The sequence below is a fragment of the Pleurodeles waltl genome, chromosome 3_1 (assembly GCF_031143425.1).
Source record: "Pleurodeles waltl isolate 20211129_DDA chromosome 3_1, aPleWal1.hap1.20221129, whole genome shotgun sequence".
NCBI lineage: Eukaryota > Metazoa > Chordata > Amphibia > Caudata > Salamandridae > Pleurodeles > Pleurodeles waltl.
In genome coordinates, this window is record NC_090440.1 from 628297092 (window position 1) to 628318597 (window position 21506).

Below are 21506 nucleotides of genomic sequence, written 5' to 3' on the forward strand. Positions count from 1 at the left end.
GGGCCAAAAAAATGGCACAAAGAAATCGGACAGATTTACTTGCGTCATTTGTTTCCGGCACTTTTAATGCCTGTTAAGAGCAGGCATTAAAAGGAGGCTTCCATGGGTTACAATGGGCCTCTGGGTGCTTTGCAGGATTAGTGTTAGCATTTTTTATGCTAATCCTGCAAAACGCCGGACTAGCAGAAAAAAGTCTGACGCTAGTCCCCTGACTACTGCCATGGTGCGCCGTATTTAAAATATGACGCACACATGGTGGCATGGGGGGGTGCCAAAGGGCGCAAGAAAAGTGGCGCAGCACTGTGTGCAGCACCACGTTTCTTAAATATGCCCCACAGTTCTGTTATTTGCAGCAGGCTTATTAACCCTCTATGCTACTTTATGTTGAGTCAAAGCTGCCACAAGGCAAAACTCCTATCTTTTTCTCTCTAGCCAGAACATTAATCACAAGAGGTATCTTGACATTTTAATTGTTTCTTGAAAGCTAAACGCGCAAGGAACTTTTCAGCAGGTGCTTTTAAATCACAAGTTTCGGTATTTATTGCTAAACACAGCACCCTCCTGTGATCCTGTTCACACCATCAAGACGCTTTGGCCTGCAATGGTCCCCACAATTAAGGGCCACTCATCTGAAGTGTGGGCAGTTCTTGGCAAGCTTTGCACGTGGCAATTCCAGTCTCCAGACATAATACTTAGGCCACGCTATTGCCGTTGCTGCCAGGTGAAGTCCAGCATACTTTATAGATGCAGCAGAGGAAACCACTCTCCAGGTATTATTGGTCATCTATGTAAATCCCTCTTGGGAGGTCTTCTCAGAGAACAGGGGGGCAAGCCAACCCAACCTGCCCTTGGAGAATTGCCCTTTGGGATGCTACACAGCAGCAGGCAGTCAGTCCCAGAACAGTCCCTAAGCAGGAAGGGGAGTGCGTATCCCCTCCTTGGACAGTTATCCTTCTGGGCACAACAGAATCCTCTGACAGTGTGCCCATGAGGTCCAGCAGCCCTGGTCTCACAGGCAGACATCAAGTACCCCTAGTTATATTAGATGGTTCCTTTGGGGGTGGTTCAAAGGGTTCTCCTTTGAAATGGAGATGTCTCCCCTAAATTTTCCTCTTGTCCACCGAGAGGGTCTGGAATGCAGATCTTTATCTTTAATGGGGCCGCACTCTCCCTCCTATCTATCTATCCTGGCCCCAAATGGCAGGGATTTATCATTCTGGATGCCCGGGATTTATAGCGAGCACCTGGTAAAGTCACAGATGTGCTCTTCCCTACATGACCAGTAGAATGAAGCCTGATTCATAAGATACCAGAACCACTTCAGAACCTAGAAATGCCCACTTCCCTGAAGTGGCATTTCCAAGGCTTTGATTACAAAACCACCATTAAAAGGGGTTTGTCATCCTGATTACAACGATACTAAACATCATGAGACTGCTCCCCTGCAATCCACTATTGCAACCAGATTTAATAAGACTCATTCTCCCATGTTACCTTATGGGTAGAGGAGTGCTCATGTGCTCACGGGTGTTCAGCATTCCTTGGGCACATATGCCCTGGTGCACACCCATGCCCACCAGGGCATGTGGGGCACTTTTGTTAAAGGCACCACAAAGGTGCAGGTGTACCAATACTGGCCTGTTCTATCACTCTCAGTTTCGATTTTAGATTACCCGTGCGTAAATGTGCCCAAGTAATGCCTCAGTACCTATATAAGAAAACCACCGGGGTGCACGTTGCACACTCAGGTGAGTGATGCCACACACTTACAAGTTGTGCCAGTCTCATTTAAGCGAATATCGGCACCTCAAGGCCAGCTAGGCCAAGCCACCCATATATATGAATTCACATGGGCACAGAGAGACCCCGTGGGCCTAGGTCACTACATGATCCAGGGCCCCATGACAAGGGACCTCCCATTGGCAAGCTGTGCTAGGCACAACATACATGAGCTCCCCCACCCCATAAGTGTGCACCCACTGACCTGGTATGCCAGGCTCAGTACCTCTAAAGGCCCCATTGCCTATGTGCACACCTTGGGCCCTGCCATGGTGGGACCCACACATGTTGGTCAGCGCCACCTTCCCTCTAGGGAAGGACATGCGTGCACACTTCCCCCCTGCCCATACAGGGAGACAGTGCCCATGGCCCACAGCTACTAGTAGAGGTCTGGCTCACCCTTATGGACTTGGCCGACCAAAACTATAGGTAGGGAAAACCCGCATGGGGGTTCTCCCCTGCCTGGCCAGGGTACACATTTGTATCCCCACCCTGCACTCTGCCTACCACAATCCCTGCTGTCAGGACCCTCCAGGGAAGGTGTAAGGCGTCTCAGAGTAGGCCCTCACATTGGGACTGCCACCCTGAATGCAGGCACGGTAGCTCCCCTGAAGGCCTCTTCCATAGGCCTAGGACATGGTTAACGGGGTCTTCTTGGAGGTGGCACACCAAGTGGATGTCTTCCTAGTAGCCAGGCACAAAGCTCCCTTTATGGATGTTTTAGTATGTAACCCAAAGAAGTGTCTAAATAAATTCTTATATATGAGTAATTGTAATTTTCATTGCACAAGATATTGATGAACAGGTTTTATTAACAAACGTTTTTTATGCAATAAATCAATTAAGGACACTTTCATATAAACATTTTGATATGAGCGATTGTAATTTTGATTGAGTAATTTTGATTGTATAATAATATTGTGCATTAGGTTTTATAAACAAAAGTTTTTATGCAAACAACTAATGAAGAAAGAATTAAGAATATCCAGGGACTGATTTGTATAAACGTGTGTATATTTTCTTAAACTAACATATGAGTACAATAATAAATGAAAGAATTATTATGAACAAGAAAAGGGTTGAAACAGGTGTGCTTATTACTGTGTAAAAGGTTTTAACACGGGTATAACATAACCACTACATTACAATTGATAAATAGTAGTGGAGTGCCAGCAATGCTCTTTGGGTTACATACTAAAACATCCATAAAGGGAGCTTTGTGTTTGGGTATATAAATTAACCTCATCCCTTTATTAGTATAGGGTTCCTCTCTTAATTTTTGGTCTCCTCGTAGCCAGGGCCATAGCTTCCCTGGGGATTTTGTATATCTGTTTCACAGGGCCCTCTTTGGTACAGCACCTAAACCATGCCCAGAACCTGCCCCTTCCTATCATAGGTATGACAGGCATGCCCACTTCCCCACTGCCAGACAGTAGGGAATTGCCCAGAGTCCAATGGTCACACACAGAGAGTCAGCAAAGCCTTGGATAAAAAAGGAAAGAGTTTCAGGAGAATTCCCTCAGCATAGCCATGTCCAACTCATGAATAGCAAGTTTTCTATCTCCACTCTGTGTTGTCATTGTAGGGAGTGAATGCTCTCTTCATGGTGCCATATTCACTCAGAAATGAGACGAGAAACAAAGCAATGAAATCAAAGATGTTTTGTGCTGTGAAGGGAACCATGCTGGTGTCCTAAGTTTTACAAGAAACTATATTAATAACCACACACTGGAACAGTCCCAGCTTGACTACCCACAATAATATAGGAGCCCTGTTCACTCAGTTTATGTGTGTCCAAGTGTTAGAGATCTTTACATGGCTAGATATCCCAATACCAGGTCAGATAGCTCATCGGAACAACTGGTCAACCCTGGAACTCTAACAAAAATATTAATAACAACAATAATAATAATACGTATTACTATTATTACTATTGCTATTATTACTATTGTTGTTATTACTATTATTATTACTATTACTAATATTATAATTATTACTATCATTATTGTTAGTATTGTTATTATTATTGTTATTGCTATTATTATTACTACTACTACATTATATTTAGTCTTTATATCCTGCACAGCAATTGTGTTGATTCCACTTTACATATAGTTCTAGCAATGGAACCCAGGCTTGAATTTACATCTCTCCATTAATGTCTCTGAGTTAATACCCCTGCCTTACGCAGTTGATCAGTCATATTATGATAATACTATGGTTGTGAACATCTTGGAGTTTTCGTTAAATCAGGTATTCAAACTGTTAAGACTATTCTTTTAATAGTGATTTTGAAATTGTTTCTTGATTGTCTCTTGATGACAGTTACCACAACTGAAGTTATTCCTACAACTACTACAGAAAAGATTGAGACACAGACGATGACCACAGTTAAAACCACTCCAGTTACTGGTCCTCTTGGGGAACTCACTTCAACACCAGAGATCGCCAGTAAAACAACCACAGAAACAACAACCACAAGCACCACCACTCCAACATCAATAACACCTATAACAACCACAACATCAGTCACCACCCCCACAACACCAACCACCACATCTCCCACTACCACCACCACACCCACTACAACAGAAACTACAACTACAGTCACCACTACTCCAACATCAATAACACCAATAACAACCACAACATCAGTCACCACCTCCACAACACCAACCACCACATCTTCCACTACCATCACCACACCCACTACAACAGAAACTACAACTACAGTCACCACGACCATCCCTTCCACAACGTCTATTACTACGATATGCCACTGTTTACATGATGGAAAAATATATTTCCCAGGTAAGACCCCTACTTTTTATTCATTATTTTTATTTATGCACTAACGGATGATCTCTGTTTCTAACCCATATACGTAAGGTTTCTAGTTTTATAAAAATATATGACCCTAAGCTTAGCCAATGGTAACATTCTGCTAAAATTAGATTAAACCAATACATGTTCTACTGTACTTTAGCAGAGATTCCTAGATCATTTGTTCACCGATGTGCTGTCGATCTAAGCGGGATTCGACAACTATTATCTCCGTTAGCAAGCATTGATCACAGGACCTAACTTAAAATCAGTCTCTAAAACTGAAAACTTGCAGCCTGGCCAAGAAGCTCATCTGAAAGACCCTATTTACACAGCAAGCTCCTCATTCTAACAGTTCACAAGAGTTCTTTTTTGCTCCTCCAAATAATGACTTTGAACAGCAACATAAGCTCTTTTTGTAGGCCCAATTTTATGTTAACAGCTTTGCATAAGAGTTGGTATCACTATAACTTCTCTCACACCAATTGGGAGGCGGTCGCTCTTCCTCAAAACTCACAGTTGATATGTTTCAATTTTTTTTAATTGGGTGTTCTAAAGAGAACTTGACCCATTAATGCGCATTGCTTAGATCACAGTAAATCCAGAAATATGTTTTGTTTCTTGCTTCAAGGCAGTGTTTTAGAAATTTGGAAGCGAAGGTTCTCACTATCCACAGTACCAGTAAGTGCGGACCGTCTCCTATTGAATACATTGCAGCAGTGCCAAGATGTACAGGTACTGGCCCTTTCGATTTAAAGAAGCGCAGGTACCCAGTGCCAGACTGTACATGCTCATTCAAAACAATGGTTGAGGGCTTTAGCAATACACTTAAAGGAATGTCAGCTCTCTTTAAATGTGCAAAAACGTGAGCCTGCAGGTGAAAGTTTTTACACAACGTGTTCAAGAATTCCCCCCTCCCCCCCCCCCCCGCTTTATTAGTTCAAGTGCCAGCGCCTTGAAGTTATGTCGCTTGGGTTTCACTCCTCACTCGCCCCACAATGGGTTTCCCTCCCGTCGAGAAGTGTAGGAGCTTCCTGAGCATCCAGGCCAAAGCTGCGGGTGGTAAAAATGTGCTGTGTTACTCCCATCACCTGCAAAGGCTTACAATGTGTGAGTGGTAAGGGATAGCACAGATCGATAATTAGGTCAGTGCATCTTTTCCCCATGTTAAGTATTTGCCTACAAACAGCACCAGATGGTAGACACCTTGAAATATTGCTTGTCACAATTGAGTTTGAGAGCAGAGGAAAAGCAGTGTTGACAACCATCGTGTTAAAAACACATTGCGTTTATTCGTATTTAATATTCCTTCTTAACATCAGACTGCAAACGCCGAGAGCCCGCGAACCTCCCTTTTCATAATCGAAACAGAAACCTCAACGATGTTGGTTTAGGAAGAACAAGCCCACCACTGCCATTCAGTGTCCTCATAGCCCTGTGTATATGTTCCCCGCAGTGCAGAAGTTTCTTTGCAGACAGGGCCACGCGCGTTTTCCTCTTCACCCCACAGTGGCTCGCCCGTGCGGCGTACCAAGAGCCACAGCGCCGTTCTGGTACTGTTGGAATAGCGAAAGCATCCCGTCTCAATGCCAGCACTGTTCAGGCAGGCTTTCTGTCCCCGGTGCCACATGCAGCAGCACTGTAGTTAGCACTGTGTAAACTCACTACGAAATAATATATGATAAGAAATTACCGTCAAATAAGTTAGTAATTGACCGTTTATTTTATTACATAGGTGAGATGATCTACAATGGAAGCAGTGGCAACTGGTGTTTTGCAGCTTACTGCAATGATTACTGTGATATAACCTACACTGACGACTGGAACTGTAAGTCGACCACTCCCGCTACAATAACAGAAACTACCACGCCAGTAATCACATCCACCTCAACTGCTACAACTACTACACCAACAACCACAACTCCAGGGATCACAACTTCGGAAACTATGACTCCAGAAACCACAACACCGGAAACAACAACCCCAGAAATAACTACGACCCCAGCTACAACAACACCAACAACCACAAAAACAACTACAACATCAGGAACCACAACACCTGAAACGACAACTCCAGAAATTACTACCACCCCAGCTACAACAACACCAACAACCACAAAAACAACTACAACATCAGAAACCACAACACCTGAAACGACAACTCCAGAAATCACCACCACTACAATTACCACAACACCAATAACCACAACTACAACTTCAGGAACCACAACCTCTGAAACCACAACTTCAGAAATCACTACCACCCCAACTACAACAACACCAACAACCACAAAAACAACTACAACATCAGGAACCACAACACCTGAAACGACAACTCCAGAAATCACCACCCCAACTACAACAACAACTACAACTTCAGGAACCACATCCCCAGAAACAACAACCCCAGAAATGACTACGACCCCAACTACAACAACACAAACAACCACAAAAACAACTACAACATCAGGAACAACAACACCTGAAACAACAACTCCAGAAATTACTACCACCCCAGCTACAACAACACCAACAACCACAAAAACAACTACAACATCAGGAACCACAACACCTGAAATGACAACTCCAGAAATCACTACCACTACAATTACCACAACACCAATAACCACAACGACAACTACAACTCCAGGAACCACAACCCCTGAAACCACAACTTCAGAAATCACTACCACCCCAACTACATCAACGCCAACAACCACAAAAACAACTACAACATCAGGAACCACAACACCTGAAACGACAACTTCAGAAATCAGCACCACTACAATTACCACAACGACAACTACAACTTCAGGAACCACAACCCCTGAAACCACAACTTCAGAAATCACTACCACCCCAACTACAACAACATCAACAACCACAAAAACAACTACAACATCAGGAACCACAACACCTGAAACGACAACTCCAGAAATCACCACCCCAACTACAACAACAACTACAACTTCAGGAACCACAACCCCAGAAACTATAACTCCAGAAAGCACTACCACTACAATTACCACAACACCAACAACCACAACTTCGGAAACCACAACTCCAGAAACTACAACCCCAGGAATTACAACAACAGCAACTAGCACAACATCAACAACCACAACGCCAACAACTACAATTCCCAGAACTACAACCCCAGAAACAACCACTCCAGAAACGATAACCCCGAAAACTACAACTACAGGGACCACAACTAAAGCAACTACAACTTCAGGAACCACAACCCCAGAAACGATACCTCCAGATATTACTACCACTACAATTACCACAACACCAACAACCACAACGACAACTACAACTTCAGGAACCACAACCCCTGAAACCACGACTTCAGAAATCACTACCACCCCAACTACAACAACACCAACAACCACAAAAACAACTACAACATCAGGAACCACAACACCTGAAATGACAACTCCAGAAATCACCACCCCAACTACAACAACAACTACAACTTCAGGAACCACAACCCCTGAAACCACAACTTCAGAAATCACTACGACCCCAACTACAACAACGCCAACAACCACAAAAACAACTACAACATCAGGAACCACAACACCTGAAATGACAACTCCAGAAATCACCACCCCAACTACAACAACAACTACAACTTCAGGAACCACAACCCCAGAAACTATAACTCCAGCAAGAACTACCACTACAATTACCACAACACCAACAACCACAACAACAACTACAACTTCTGAAACCACAACTTCTGAAACTACAACTCCAGGAATTACAACAGCAACTAGCACAACATCAACAACCACAACACCAACAACTACAACTCCCAGAACTACAACCCCAGAAACAACCACTCCAGAAATGACAACCCCAAAAACTACAACTACAGGGACCACAACTAAAGAAACTACAACTTCAAGAACCACAACAACTCCAAAAATCACCACATCAAAAAGCACCCATCCAACCACCACACCAACAACTGTCCCAAGCACAACTAAGCTGCCTGGTTGTCCCTTTGAGCCACACAGAGAGGTACGTAAACTGCATGTCTGTTAAAAGCAGTACTGTTCATCCACTGTTTTTTTTAAGTTCAAAACTCTGTACTGAGAATGATGATATTTAAATAAGAAGCCCAGTCATACGATTTGAGGTTGAGAATGCTGCTGTCTAAGAAAGTGCAGTATTTACAAGCCATCATCTGTCATGAAAATACCATCCTATGAGCCAAAAAGTTAAAAAAGATTTTGCATATTTGTTTTTTGTTACAGTGTAAAATGGTAATGGTTGCTCTTAGGCATTTCTTCTTTTTAGTCTCTTCCAAGTTGGTTGTTGCTTGAGTCTGACTTAGGACATGGTTAGGAAAATTTTCGTCTCTATGAGACTGATAGAAATCTGACATTTTTAGGTAACCAAAAGCCATTGCTCTACTGGCCTCCCAGCAACCTTGAAAAATATCTTCTTGCAGTCCTCGTTGTTATTTGCAGGTTTCCCCAGAGTGATAACATACTAAGTTCCCTTAAATGACCTACATGTGTCTATCTATTGTGGAGTGTGTCCTTGCTTTTCTCCGTAGCTCGGACTTGTGCCCACCCACAAGAAGTGCTTAACCATGAACTTCATGGTGTCTTAGTTTTCTCTGCTCGTAATTTGTGGATGTCACACGGCTACGCCTCTGTGTGCGGCCTGCTTCTTGATGGCTTTGGCTGCTGGCTGTGTGAAGTGTTAATTTCTGCACCCCTCTGCCTCCTCGCTGGGCTGCTGAGTCTTCTGCGGCATAGCCTTTCCAGCCGTAAAAGTCGACGGATCCTCAGCATGGGGGAAGGCCGACTGCAGGGGGAGCACCCCTCTCTTGATCGCCTTTTTGTGCTGGAAGGCTGTGTGGCAATACAGCTAGGCCCCGGGGGGCAGATCAGCAAGACCCCACCCCGTGGAGCTGGGGTTAGGTGCTCACTTTAGCTCTACAGTTCAGAGCATCCTATAACTAATGGCCAGTGATATATGATCAGGAGAATATTCAGACAAAGCCAGCCCATGCACAGTCGATACTTGGGAACTGGTAATTATCTGGGGTAGGAACTTTGGACTTCATCTGGAAGGATTCTCGAGGGTCTAAGCCCTTCTTTAAAATAGCTAGTACCTGTGGGTGGAGGCGGTGATTAATATAAACTAGGCGAAGTTCTGATCGGCATTTTCAGATTGATTTACCAAGCTTTTTTAAATAGCCGTAGTTGTTGATTTCTCTCTTTAGTGGAAAATTCTAATAATAATTAAAAAAACAAAGGAGTCACTCTATTTTAGTGAAGAGGTAGCATACAGCAATACAAGTAAAGGGAGGAAGGAAAAAATCCCTCCATGTTGATTCCCTAGAAGGACTCTATTCCCGAATTTTTCCCTAAACAGAAAGCTAAATCACCGGGAAAGCAATCCCCAAAATGAAGGAAAATGTGGCAGAAGATCCCCTGGCATTGGAACTTGCTCCTAAAGCAACTACTGAGAATATTTCCTTCAACAATCTTTCTTTATATTCTGAAGCCAAACGTATTAGATGTCAAGGAAATATGATAGATAACAAGGACAATGATGAGAACCAGATACGATAATTACTCTTGGATTATACACTCCCTGATGTGAATCTGAGTATGTTGCCTTAGGCGAGCAGGAATAAAATGCCGATGGAATCAATGAGACTTTTCAATAGTACTCTGAGTGAAGAAGCAACTTGTATTAACAATCTTTACTGCTGACCCAAACTTATGCTGAATTCCACTTTTCACACAGGGGGAGGCTATATGCACATTTCTAAGGCATTGCATGCACTTCAGAGAATTATTGAATCAATGCTGTTGCCCCCCGAAAAAAACTACAAATTATTCAGATCACAATCTGGAAATCTTAACTTAAATATTAAAAGCCTTAGCTAAATAAAAAGGTACTGAACAAGATGAGTGTGGAGAGTTTATACAAATGCAAAGAGCTATTGAGGTTAGTATGTGTAAATTAGCAGAGAACGATAGGAAATGAACAAGGTCATGGACAACACAGAGAAAGGACAATTCAATAACGATAAAGAAAAGCAGAAGTCAACAGCCTTTGGAAATGTCTACTCATTACAGAAACTATTCTGTGAAAGAACAGAGGCCCAACAGCAGCAATCAATATCAATCACTCCACCATGCTCCTCAATTGTTTTAAAAACCAAACAATATAAATGACAGAGAAGACGAATCTTAAATAAATAGGCCAATGGAAAAAAAAAAAAACAATAAGGAAAAGAAGTATCAAGTAGTAATCAGAAAAAGGGAAAATGTAAAAAGCAAAACGCTGCCTTACTAAAAAGCAACCAATATGGATAAGATTAGATGTAAACACAGATGCAAAATTGATCAACTAAGTCATTAGCCCTATTAACACTGAGGCAGTTATTGAAATTACAGGCATTTTTCCAAATTTCAGTGTTCCATTAAATATACAGGGAATTCTTTGTAGTTTACACATATATCCACAACTTCAACGCCTTTCTTCAACTGAGGTATTGTCAACTGTGCAGGTTGAGTTTTATTTGAACATAATACCAGCAATTATTAGAAAAGGGCAAAACACCTTCTGTAAAAACGGCTACAATGTACAATATATCAGTAATAATGTATATGAAAAGGGAAAATGGAATGGAGATCATTTTGTAAACTTGATAGAAGGAAACAAAATAACAGGTAATCCTAATTCTACTATTATTCAAGTGAAAGAAAATGAAAGACATGTCAGTAATCGAGAGCATCAATTAAGTATGATATCCAACATGGAAGATTCTTGCCGTTGATAGGCGGGGCAATCAACGGAAATACAATAAGTACAGAATGCAAATTGCCATTTTAGCAGCCATCTGTCTTTAACCTTTAGGGATTTAGCACAATTGCATCCTTAACAGCTTTAAAATCATTAATATGATGTTATCTCAGTGTTCGAATAAGGCACTGGAAGATGTATGGAATATACCAGAATCCTTATTTCCTAGCTCACAGAAAGCAGACCAAAGAGGGAAAATGCTATTGGAATCTTTGAGCATAATAAATGGTGTAATAATAAAAGGAAGGGTAGCCCTGGACATACCACCAGCACCAACAAGGAAAGGTAGTATGGGGACGTCTATTATTGACTATGTCATAGTTACCTATGATCTTTACAGTGCATTTGTGGAGATCCGTGGTAACCTTTTTTCAGATAGTGACCATCTAACTTTACTTATGGCACTTGATTTACAGGTTCAAAAACAGTGAATTGGTCATTGGAGATGGGAAATGCTAAAGCACATGTGGATCTAATAAGCTGCAAGTTCTTTTGGAATCAGGGGCTAATAGACCAAGTGAATAGTTCAATAAAGTCTTTCGAAGTCCAAATAGCAATAAAGATGTAAATCCAATAACTGTCTTTGAGGATATTATCCTGAAAGAAACAAATTAGATTTTTGAGATGAGTAACCGGCCAAATAGAATAATGGAAAATAGGGAAAACAATTCTCAAGAAAAGGACATTTCGGTGTCCATAAATAAACTCACTTGACTTCAATTCATCGAATATTCTGTCATTAGGAAAAAATAATTTGTAATATTATGGAAAAAAGGAAAAGGATTCGATTAAATCAGAAAAGTGAAGTAGCTGATGAGAATTGGATTGATCTCCAGCAGGCAGCAAATAATAATAAACCAAGTCAATTTTGGAGTCTTATTGCATTTCATAGTGTATGTAAAGAATCGTTAGGGACTTTTCATATCCTTGTGTCACAATGGACTGAATAGGTATCCACAATGTACCTTGAGAAATCATCTTCCGAACTAAATAAATGGCTAATAAATATTGCAGAAAATAAAACTGAAGTCATAATGCCCCTACAGGTAAGCCAACAGTAGCATAAAACATATTTGTCAGCAATGGATCTAGATAAAATTCCCATAAAAGTTTTGAAAAATGGTCCTGAGGAATGGGGAAAATTGCTATTTCCTCTTTTTGAATATTGTTACCACAAAGGTCTTAAAGGGAGTATTATAATACCACTCCAAAAGAAAGGGTTTCATTTATCCACACCCATTTACAGCTAGATTGCTCACCTGGATGGATCGAGAAATATTTTTTCAGACAGCATATTAGAACATTTACAGAATTGGGCATTCTCTAAAGGAATCATCCCACGAGAACAGGCTAGATTTAGACTATACCACTAGTGATAGATAACATTGCGATTGTCCAGACTTTAACAGATAAATATGTGGTAAGGACATCACAACTCCTGTTTCAGTGCCCTCATTGACTATTTGATGGCATTTGATAAAGTTGACAGCCCAACCCTTTTAATGAAATTAGGCTTATTGGGCATCCCCCAAATTAACTGACACTACTTACAGCACTGCATTCCTCTCCATGGTGTAGAGAAGGGGTCTTCAAACTGGGGGCCTCAAGTTATCCCCAGGGAAGGGGGGCAGGCTCTGGCCAAAAGAAACATTATGCAGATAAAAGCGCTTTGTTTTCAGCAGAAAAACACTCATCACATGTATTACATTTTGAAAAAGGCAAAATAACTTAACTGTAATGTTTAAACAAGTCTAGACATAGTTAAACATTGCCTACTTAATCGAATAATTATGAAAAATTCTGAGGGGGGCAGACTGGGGGGGGGGGGGGGGTGAAGCTCTTATTTATAAATTTACCAGTCAAATTTGTAAATGAACAGAGTTTTCTGCCATGTGTTGCATCTTATGATGTATATGTCTAATGTGTGCAGATTTGGTTTTATTCAAGCTCACACAATTAGGTCTAAGTGTTAGTTGAAAGTTCTGAATAAGTATGCAGAAAACAAACACGTTTTAATATTTCTAAGTAATGGCTTTTTACCCTTTCACTGCTAGGCATCCCTTCCCCTCCCTCCGGTGATAAGCCTTTATTTGGCTATTTGAGGTATTTTGCTCTTAGGCCAACATAAATATTTGATCATAGAAGCTATCCATTCCAAATTTGCATAATGTTTTCCTAACATCCTGGGGTTACTAAAGATACTCAGGGTTTGTGGAATACCCTGGAGGGGACAAGTAATTAGATCAAATATAGATACATTTTGTTTTTGGGGGAATGAATGGGGAAAAATGCTGCAGAAGAAAGTTTATTTTTCCTGTAAATGGCATCAACAAAATGTTTGTGGTGCTAAAATCACTATCTTCCTAGCTTTCTGGAACAGATAGACTTGATTAAAAAACAACATTTTTAACAGAGTTTTGGCATTTTACTTGGAGATAACCCATTCTTCGTATTTTTTGTGCTTTCAAACTCCTTACAGTTTGTGATGGAAATGGGTATAAAACCCTTTGTGGATCCTCAAAAGCTATACATTTCCAAAAAGTAGCCAAAATGCTGAAATCAGCAAGGGGTCGTTTGTGTAGATCCGTCAAGGTTTTCCTAAAGAAACTTTGCCTCTCATTATTAATTTGGTGGACGGGAAAGCCCGTCTGCCAAACTCCAGACAGGGTGGCCACCGCCTTCGTGGAGACCACTCTGCTGGAGCTATTAAGAACTTCCTACTAGGCCTAGCAAGAAACAGGCTACAGCATTGTCTCTGCCTCGTAATCTAGGCGGTGGCAATGCTGTAGCCCGCAGGGTGCACCAGAACCCTCACAGTGTTCACTGTCTACCAAGTGCATGAGCAGTACAGGGTTCCTCCTGTGGCCGCACTTTTCAAAAGGCTGGTGGAGAACAAGGTTGTAATCCGCAGGGCAGTGCAGCATGCAGCTGTGCTCTGGCGGATTATGATCTCCGCCACGCCAGGCCACCGGGATCATGGATGCTGGTGGTGTGGCAGTTCCCTGGCGGTATGACAATCAGGGTTGAAATATGGCAGTCAGCCCGCCACAACTGCGACAGTCCTGACCCCACCGTGAGTGTGGTGGTCTGTAGACCACCACACTTGTAATGAGGCCCTAAGTGATGAAATAAAAAAATATTGAAAGTTACTAGGAAAAACAGCTATTTATGACAACAGTTTCATTTCTAACTTCTTTTCACGATGGCCAATTTACAAAATCAATATACCATTATATCTGCCAGGCCTTTCTGTTTACAGGGATAAATACAGTTTGTGTGTTTTTCGAGAACTCCAGGTACTCCAAACCAATAACTGAGCTGCACCTTGCCATGCTTTTTTCATTGTGTACTGGTCTAGAGAAATTCATATGCTAAATTTAAGGAATGAAAAATAGGGATCACCAGGGAACCTTTGTATTTCCGAAATAGGCACAGGATATGGAGTGTAGGGGCAGTGGTTATTTGCACATCTCTGAACTTGTGGGTACTCATACTAGCATGTGAATTAGAAGGCATTTCTGACAATGTCTTCTTTCTTACATATTGACTTACATTTAGAAGGCATGTGTGCAGAGAAATACAATTGCTAATAACACTTGTTCTACTCTTCTGTGTTCCCTTAAGTCTCCTGATAAAAATGGTATGTGGGTGGATAAGCACCCATGTCAAGAAAAACTCCTAAAACACAACATGGACACATCAAATATTTCCACTGAAATCTGATACTTTTTTTGCACTGTGCCTAACTGTGGATTTTGGGCCATAACTCAGCCAGCACCTATAGAAAACTAGAAAACCTGGTCATTATTTTATAGAAGACATCTAGAGGAATCCAGGATGGATGACTTGCATGGCCCTCACCAGGTTGTTTTACCCAGAATCCCCGGCAAATCGCAAACTCACATTTCAGTTTTGGAAAGTTCTGGAATCCGTGGGGAGCCACAAACTTCCTTCCACATCATTCCCCTATGTCCTCTGATAAAAATGGTGCCTCACTTGTGTGGGTAGGCCTAGAGCCTGTTAAAGGAAATAGCCCAAAGTGCAGCATGGACACATCACATGTTTCCACTGAGAACTGACTCTTTTTTGCAACGTGCCTAGCTGTGGATTTTTGGCCCTAGCTCAGCCGGCACCTAGGGAAACCTAGCAAAAATGTACATGTTTGAAAACTAGACACCTTGGAAATTCCAGGATGTGGCGACTTACGTGGCTTTCACCAGGCTGTGCTACACAGAATTCCTTTCAAAACTCAAACTTTGTCTAAAAACACATTTACCTCACATTTCTGTGGTGGGAAGTTCTGGAATCTGTGGGGAGTGACACACTTGCTTCCACTGACCATTCCCATTAGTCTTCTGATAAGAATTGCACTTCACTTTTGTGGGTTGACCTAGTGCCCGCCATAGGAAACAGTCCAAAATGCAACATAGACACATCATATTTTTCCACTGAAAACTGACCCATTTTTTAAATGTGCAATGCTGTGCATTTTGGACCCCCACCTCAACGGGCATCTAAAGAAACCTAGCAAATCTGTACATTTGTTAAAACAAGACACTTAGGGAAATTCAAGATGAGATGATGTGCATGACTCTCATCAGAATCCCTTGAAAACCTCAAACTTAAACTCAGACAAAAGAAACATATTTTCCTAACATTTATGTGATGGAAAGTTCTGGATTCTGTGGAGAACCACATACTTCCCCCACCCAACATTCATCTTAGTCTTATGATAAAAATGGTACAACACTTGTGTGCATAGGCCTAGTTCCCGCAAGAGGAATAGATCACATGAGGGTCAACGGTAGTCCTTGCATAAGGCTACTGTTGACCCTGGGGTTATCCATTCCTGATGCGGACATAGGCCCAGACACACAAATGGGGTAGCATTTTTATCGGCACAAGTGAAGGAAAGCTGAGTGGTAGGAAGTTTGTGGCTCTCTGCACATTACTATAGTTTACATCACAGAAATGCACTGAAAAATAGTGTTTTTATTAAATTTTACATCTTTGCAGGGGATTCTGGGTAGGAAAACATTTGGGGACCCACACAAGCCACACCTCCCTAGACTCCCCTAGGTGTCTAGTTTTGAGAAATGTTTGGATTTGATAGGTTTTCGTAGATAACCGACATCCCGGGGACCAAAAACACACGTGCCCACTTTGCAAAACCAGGGTGTGTTGTAATAGAAAAGTTTGATGTCTCTACCATATGTTTTAGGCTCTTCCTTGTCACGCGCACTTGGCCCACTCACACAAGTGAGGTAACATTTTTATCGGAAGATGTCAGGAAATGCTGAATCGTAGAAAATTTGTGCCAGCCTGGTCTTCCCATAACTTTCCCACACAGAAAAGTGAGGAAATTTTTTTTTTTTCAATTAATCAAATTTACAAGGACTTCTGAGTTAGTAAACCTAGTGGGATCCACACAAAGCATACCACATATTATTCTCTTAGTGACCAGTTTCTAAAAAGATGTAAGGGCAGAAGGTGTTCACTAGAGCAAGGGTATGCACTGACAGTAAAAAAAAAAATATAAATATATATATATATATATATATATATATACATATATATATATATTATTGCATACCCATCCACTAGTCAATCACAGGCATACTGCTTGGATTTGACATGAGGGTAAGTAAATGGTTCACATAAAAAAGTTATTCTCCAATGAATTTATGAAATAAAATCTGCTATAGTCAATGTTAATAATTTTAACATCAGAACAGAGAAGCACTGACTTACAGGTCGTGAGCTGTAAAGCCGCATCAAGGCATTAACCGCTTAACAGTTCATTCACATGCCTTTCATGCTTCAGACACAGAAAACCATTCACACTGCAGCTGTGGGCTCAACACAATACCACACTTACATTTACAAACAGGGCCATTCAGGTGCTCATCACTCTCATACACCAACAGAACTAACTCGTCAATCACACCACAAACACCCAAACATCAGCCAACTTACAAACATATCTCACGCAAGTCAATATACATACTGGCTACCAGCCACCAACACACTGCCAGCCCATGCACACCATCAGTCAAATACCAGTTCAGACAAGAATCACACTGCCTGGAATGTAGTGGGATGTGTGGAGTGATGTTTCGGTGGCAGTGTGCGTGTGTGTACTGACTTTCTGCTGGTCACAACACACACACACATATTGCCAGCCAAACACCAGTCCACACTCACCAGCCAAGCGCAAGTCTCCACACAACACCAGTCAAGCACCAGTACACGCAGGCCATCAGCCAAACACACACACACACACACACTGAAATGTATTCCCTGGTGTCTAGTGGTTTTCTGCCCCCTTGCCTCTGTTAGGGGTGGATTGGGCTACAAAATGGCTGATCTGCCACCAGGGGGGCAGAACATGGTCAAATCGCTTCCCTAATAATGGGGAGTGACCCTTGCCCAAGGGGATGCTCCTCAACATCTAAAATAACTATCCCTGTTGTCTAGTGGTTTTCTGTCCCGGGCAGGTCAGGCTTAAAATATGGCTGAATTGCCCCAGTGGGGCAGAAAATAAACAAAGATTGCCCCAATAATAGTGAGCGATCTTTGGCCAAGGCACCATCCCCAGACATTTAAAATAATTATCCCTCGTGTCTAGTAGTTAGCTGCTCCCTTGGGGGCAGATTAGCCTAAAAATATAGTCAATCTGCCCTCCAGGGGAGCAGAAAATGTCCAAAATACTGCCCCCAATAATGCGAATGGACCCTTGTCCAAGCAGCTGCTCCCAGACATCTAAAATAAAAAAATCCAGTGCTAGTGGTTTTCTTCCCCCCTTAGGGGAAGATTGGCCTAAAAATATGTCCGATGTGCCCCCGGGGAGGAGGGCAGAATATGGCCAAAATAATACCCCTATAATGTGGAGCGACCATTGCCCAAGGGGCTGCTCCCAGTAACTAAAGGAAAATCCCGGGTGGCTAGTTTAATGGATTCCTGACTGGGGATCGCCCTCCTGTGGCGATCCTCAAGCAAGGATTCACTAGGGAAAGGTACCATTGGAAAGGGGAGATCCTCTCCTTTCCAGTGCTACCTCTACCTTGTGCGTATGTGCATGCAGGCTGAGATATGGCCCTGAGAACCAAAGCAGTGAAAATGAAATGAGGCAATGGCTCATTTCACTTTCAGTGTAATAATGTCAGTGCGCCATGCATGCCTATCATCATTACATTAAAAAACAAATGCCCTGGTTCTTCCCCAGCACCCAAGGCTAAAAAAAAGGAAATAATCCCACAGGTGTAAACACCAGAGGTGTTTTCTGTCTCTTGTGCCAGGATGGCATGGAGCCGTACTTGGTGCACAAACACTGGTGTTAAGGAAAGCATGGAGCCATCCTCCGCACCCAAGAGGTTAAAGGAAAAAAAGCACTGCTGTGCATTTCATTGGCATATAGCTGGAATAACATTGAAAATAGTAAAATAGTATACCAATTTAGAAAATGTGGAAACATGTTTGGCCAAACCCTTGATAACAGAGCACACTATACACATCTGGGAAATAAGGCCGTAGTCTACGCCGTTGTCTTACATCAATTTTATAAATCTTCGGGAAAGAGACATTTTAAACATTTATTAGAAATATTTAGTGTAAACATCCCCCCAATCCTCATATATGTTCTAGAATACACACCTACAAGGCAATGGTCATTTTGATTCACTATGAAGGGAAGATTCTCAGTAAATTAGCTTCAACAAGCCAAGCAGTCCCTGTGAAGGTGTTGCAACTAGAATTCTATGTTATAAGTTGATATGCCATTGTAACGGCAAACATAGCGTGCTGGGCCTACAATCTATGTCAAACAACAGACGGCACACTCAAAGATATTTTGAAGCAGGAAACTCTTGTAACTCTAAAAAAAAAGATAACACTTTTAACGAAAATGTAAAACTGGGTTTAAATAAACAGGAATGTAAGGTAGTATTTTTATCTACGTGCACCCCTGCACAAATTAAGCTTTTAAAAAAATATATATCCCAAGGTTAAGCCACTTAAGTGATATTGATCACTGGATGAATTTAAAATGGTATAAATCACTGCCGCATATTCTAGATGATACACATCCACACAAGTATTTATCCTTCAATTTAGGTCATGGTGTTAGATGGGTTATACTGCTACTCAGGTGAGAGGTGCTACCACTAAGTGCCCACAAGAGTTGTTGGTACAATTCTACAGGCTTGTATGATCTATGTAAGGGAAGGATTCCAGTTTTAAGACACCGACTCAATATTTGTCCTGTAATTTCAGTAGCACGTCATGGATGAGTCACTCCTTTATATTTTAAATGTAACATAACTAGTACAGATGAAATGTTTAATTTTTTAACGTCACCATCAAATGGAAATGTGTGTAATAATGCATTTCAAATGTTTAAATATTTTTTAAACAGGTTTAATACTTTATGTATGTGTTCTATTGGACTTTTAGTACGGTTGTGATAATACTATTTTGTATTATTGATCCCTGTAGGGAACTTAATCAATTCATTTTGACTTGACTTGAGTTGTGGAGTTCGACAAAGCGTTACAATTGAAAAGTTATTATCTGAGTATATTTATGTTTAGGCCATTGACTGTAAATAAGTCACCATCCATAGGATATTTAAGATGGGCCTTAGACAGTTTTCTACAACGCAGGCAATTGTTACACAATCTGAAATTCAGTGATAGGTGCTTGACTGTCCTTATCCCTATATAACCACACTCACATCTGAAGAGTATCAGGGATTAGCTCGGGATCAATGTGTTGGTAGGTCTTCAGTAGGGTACAGTGCAGGGTCCAGATAACGAAGCATTGCAGGATCTCAGAGAGTAACAAAGAGTCCAGGAGGGGTGTATCACATAGCCCAGGGGAAAGCAGCGCAGGGTGGGCACAGCATCATCGGGATGTACCGCGGTTTCGAGGGAGAGGTTGCCTTGAAGAGGAATGGTCCCACTTATTGGGCAGCTTCTGTGTAACCCTCCTTTCCTCATACACAGACTCAGCTGGTCTGCGGAAGTGCACACTTCCCTCCCTCATAGAAAAGTTAAAGCTTGGCCAGCAGAAGCACAAGCATTCCTGCCTCACAAAACAGGTCCTTCCTTCATCCACTGAGGAGGTACAACACAGCATCAATAATGAAAGGCTTCCTACCTCACAGAACCTGTTCACCCAAGGGCACTCACTATGCAGCACAGTGAGGTATTAAAGTCTGGGTAGGGAGCCAGTGCTACCGAATGAGTGCTGTGGTGCTGGAACAATTTTCAGAGTGGGGGTGCTGCCTTCAATATTATATCTCTGAAGTTATCCGGCTTCTAAAAAACATAAAAGGCGCAGAAAGAACAACTGTAGCAAATGAATCACTCCCATCCAGCAGGAGAGTGATCAAGTGTGGCATATAGCCAGTGGTGTATGTGGAGCACACTGTCTCACTAATTTCCGTGCTAAAAAAATAAGTATACATTTGTCAGAAGACAGAGCCTGGCATTTGACTTCTGTCTTGGAAGGCACAGCAAATGTGAGAAGTTAAAAACACAAATTAAATGCATCTTTAATGCTTATTCACCTTCTAAACTTCAGCATGATTATTCGGGGTTGCTGCAGTAACTCTGCACTCTTACGTCCAGCTACCACGAGTGAGTGTCAGAAGAGGCACAAGTGGGGTAACATTCTCATGACATAAGGGTGCCAATGCTCATGAGTACTTATCCCATTCACAAGACTCTTATGACAGTGTAGAGTGGAGGCAGTAGGGTCCAGGAGCGAGTGGGGCACAATGGAGGCAACTGTTAAGCAGCAGGGGCACTATTACACTTTGCACAGGTAGGTGCTGCGTTACAAGAAAAATCAGTTTATATGAGTCATAGTAGGGAGACGACACTATTTGTGCACATTGATTGGAGAATGACAATGGCGCCTGATAGAAGGTGGGAGGACTCTGGCATCAGACCTGCAACACTACTTAGTTGTGGAACTATCATGCAGGCTGTAGGTGCAAGGAGGGCTCCTTCACACTGAAAAGCTCTATGGTGGCACCACTGAGACTGCTGAGGGCTGGAGTC

At 41.9% G+C, this 21506-nt stretch overlaps 1 protein-coding gene across 1 annotated transcript in view; it reads left to right on the forward strand.

Annotated features, from left to right (window-relative positions):
• MUC2 (mucin 2, oligomeric mucus/gel-forming) overlaps positions 1-21506 on the forward strand; it is a 181177-nt gene that overhangs the window by 122117 nt on the left and 37554 nt on the right. The window contains exons 40-41 of the mRNA XM_069223137.1: positions 4105-4590; positions 6338-8631. Coding sequence (XP_069079238.1) covers positions 4105-4590; positions 6338-8631 — 2780 coding nt within the window. The remainder of the gene's footprint in view (positions 1-4104; positions 4591-6337; positions 8632-21506) is intronic.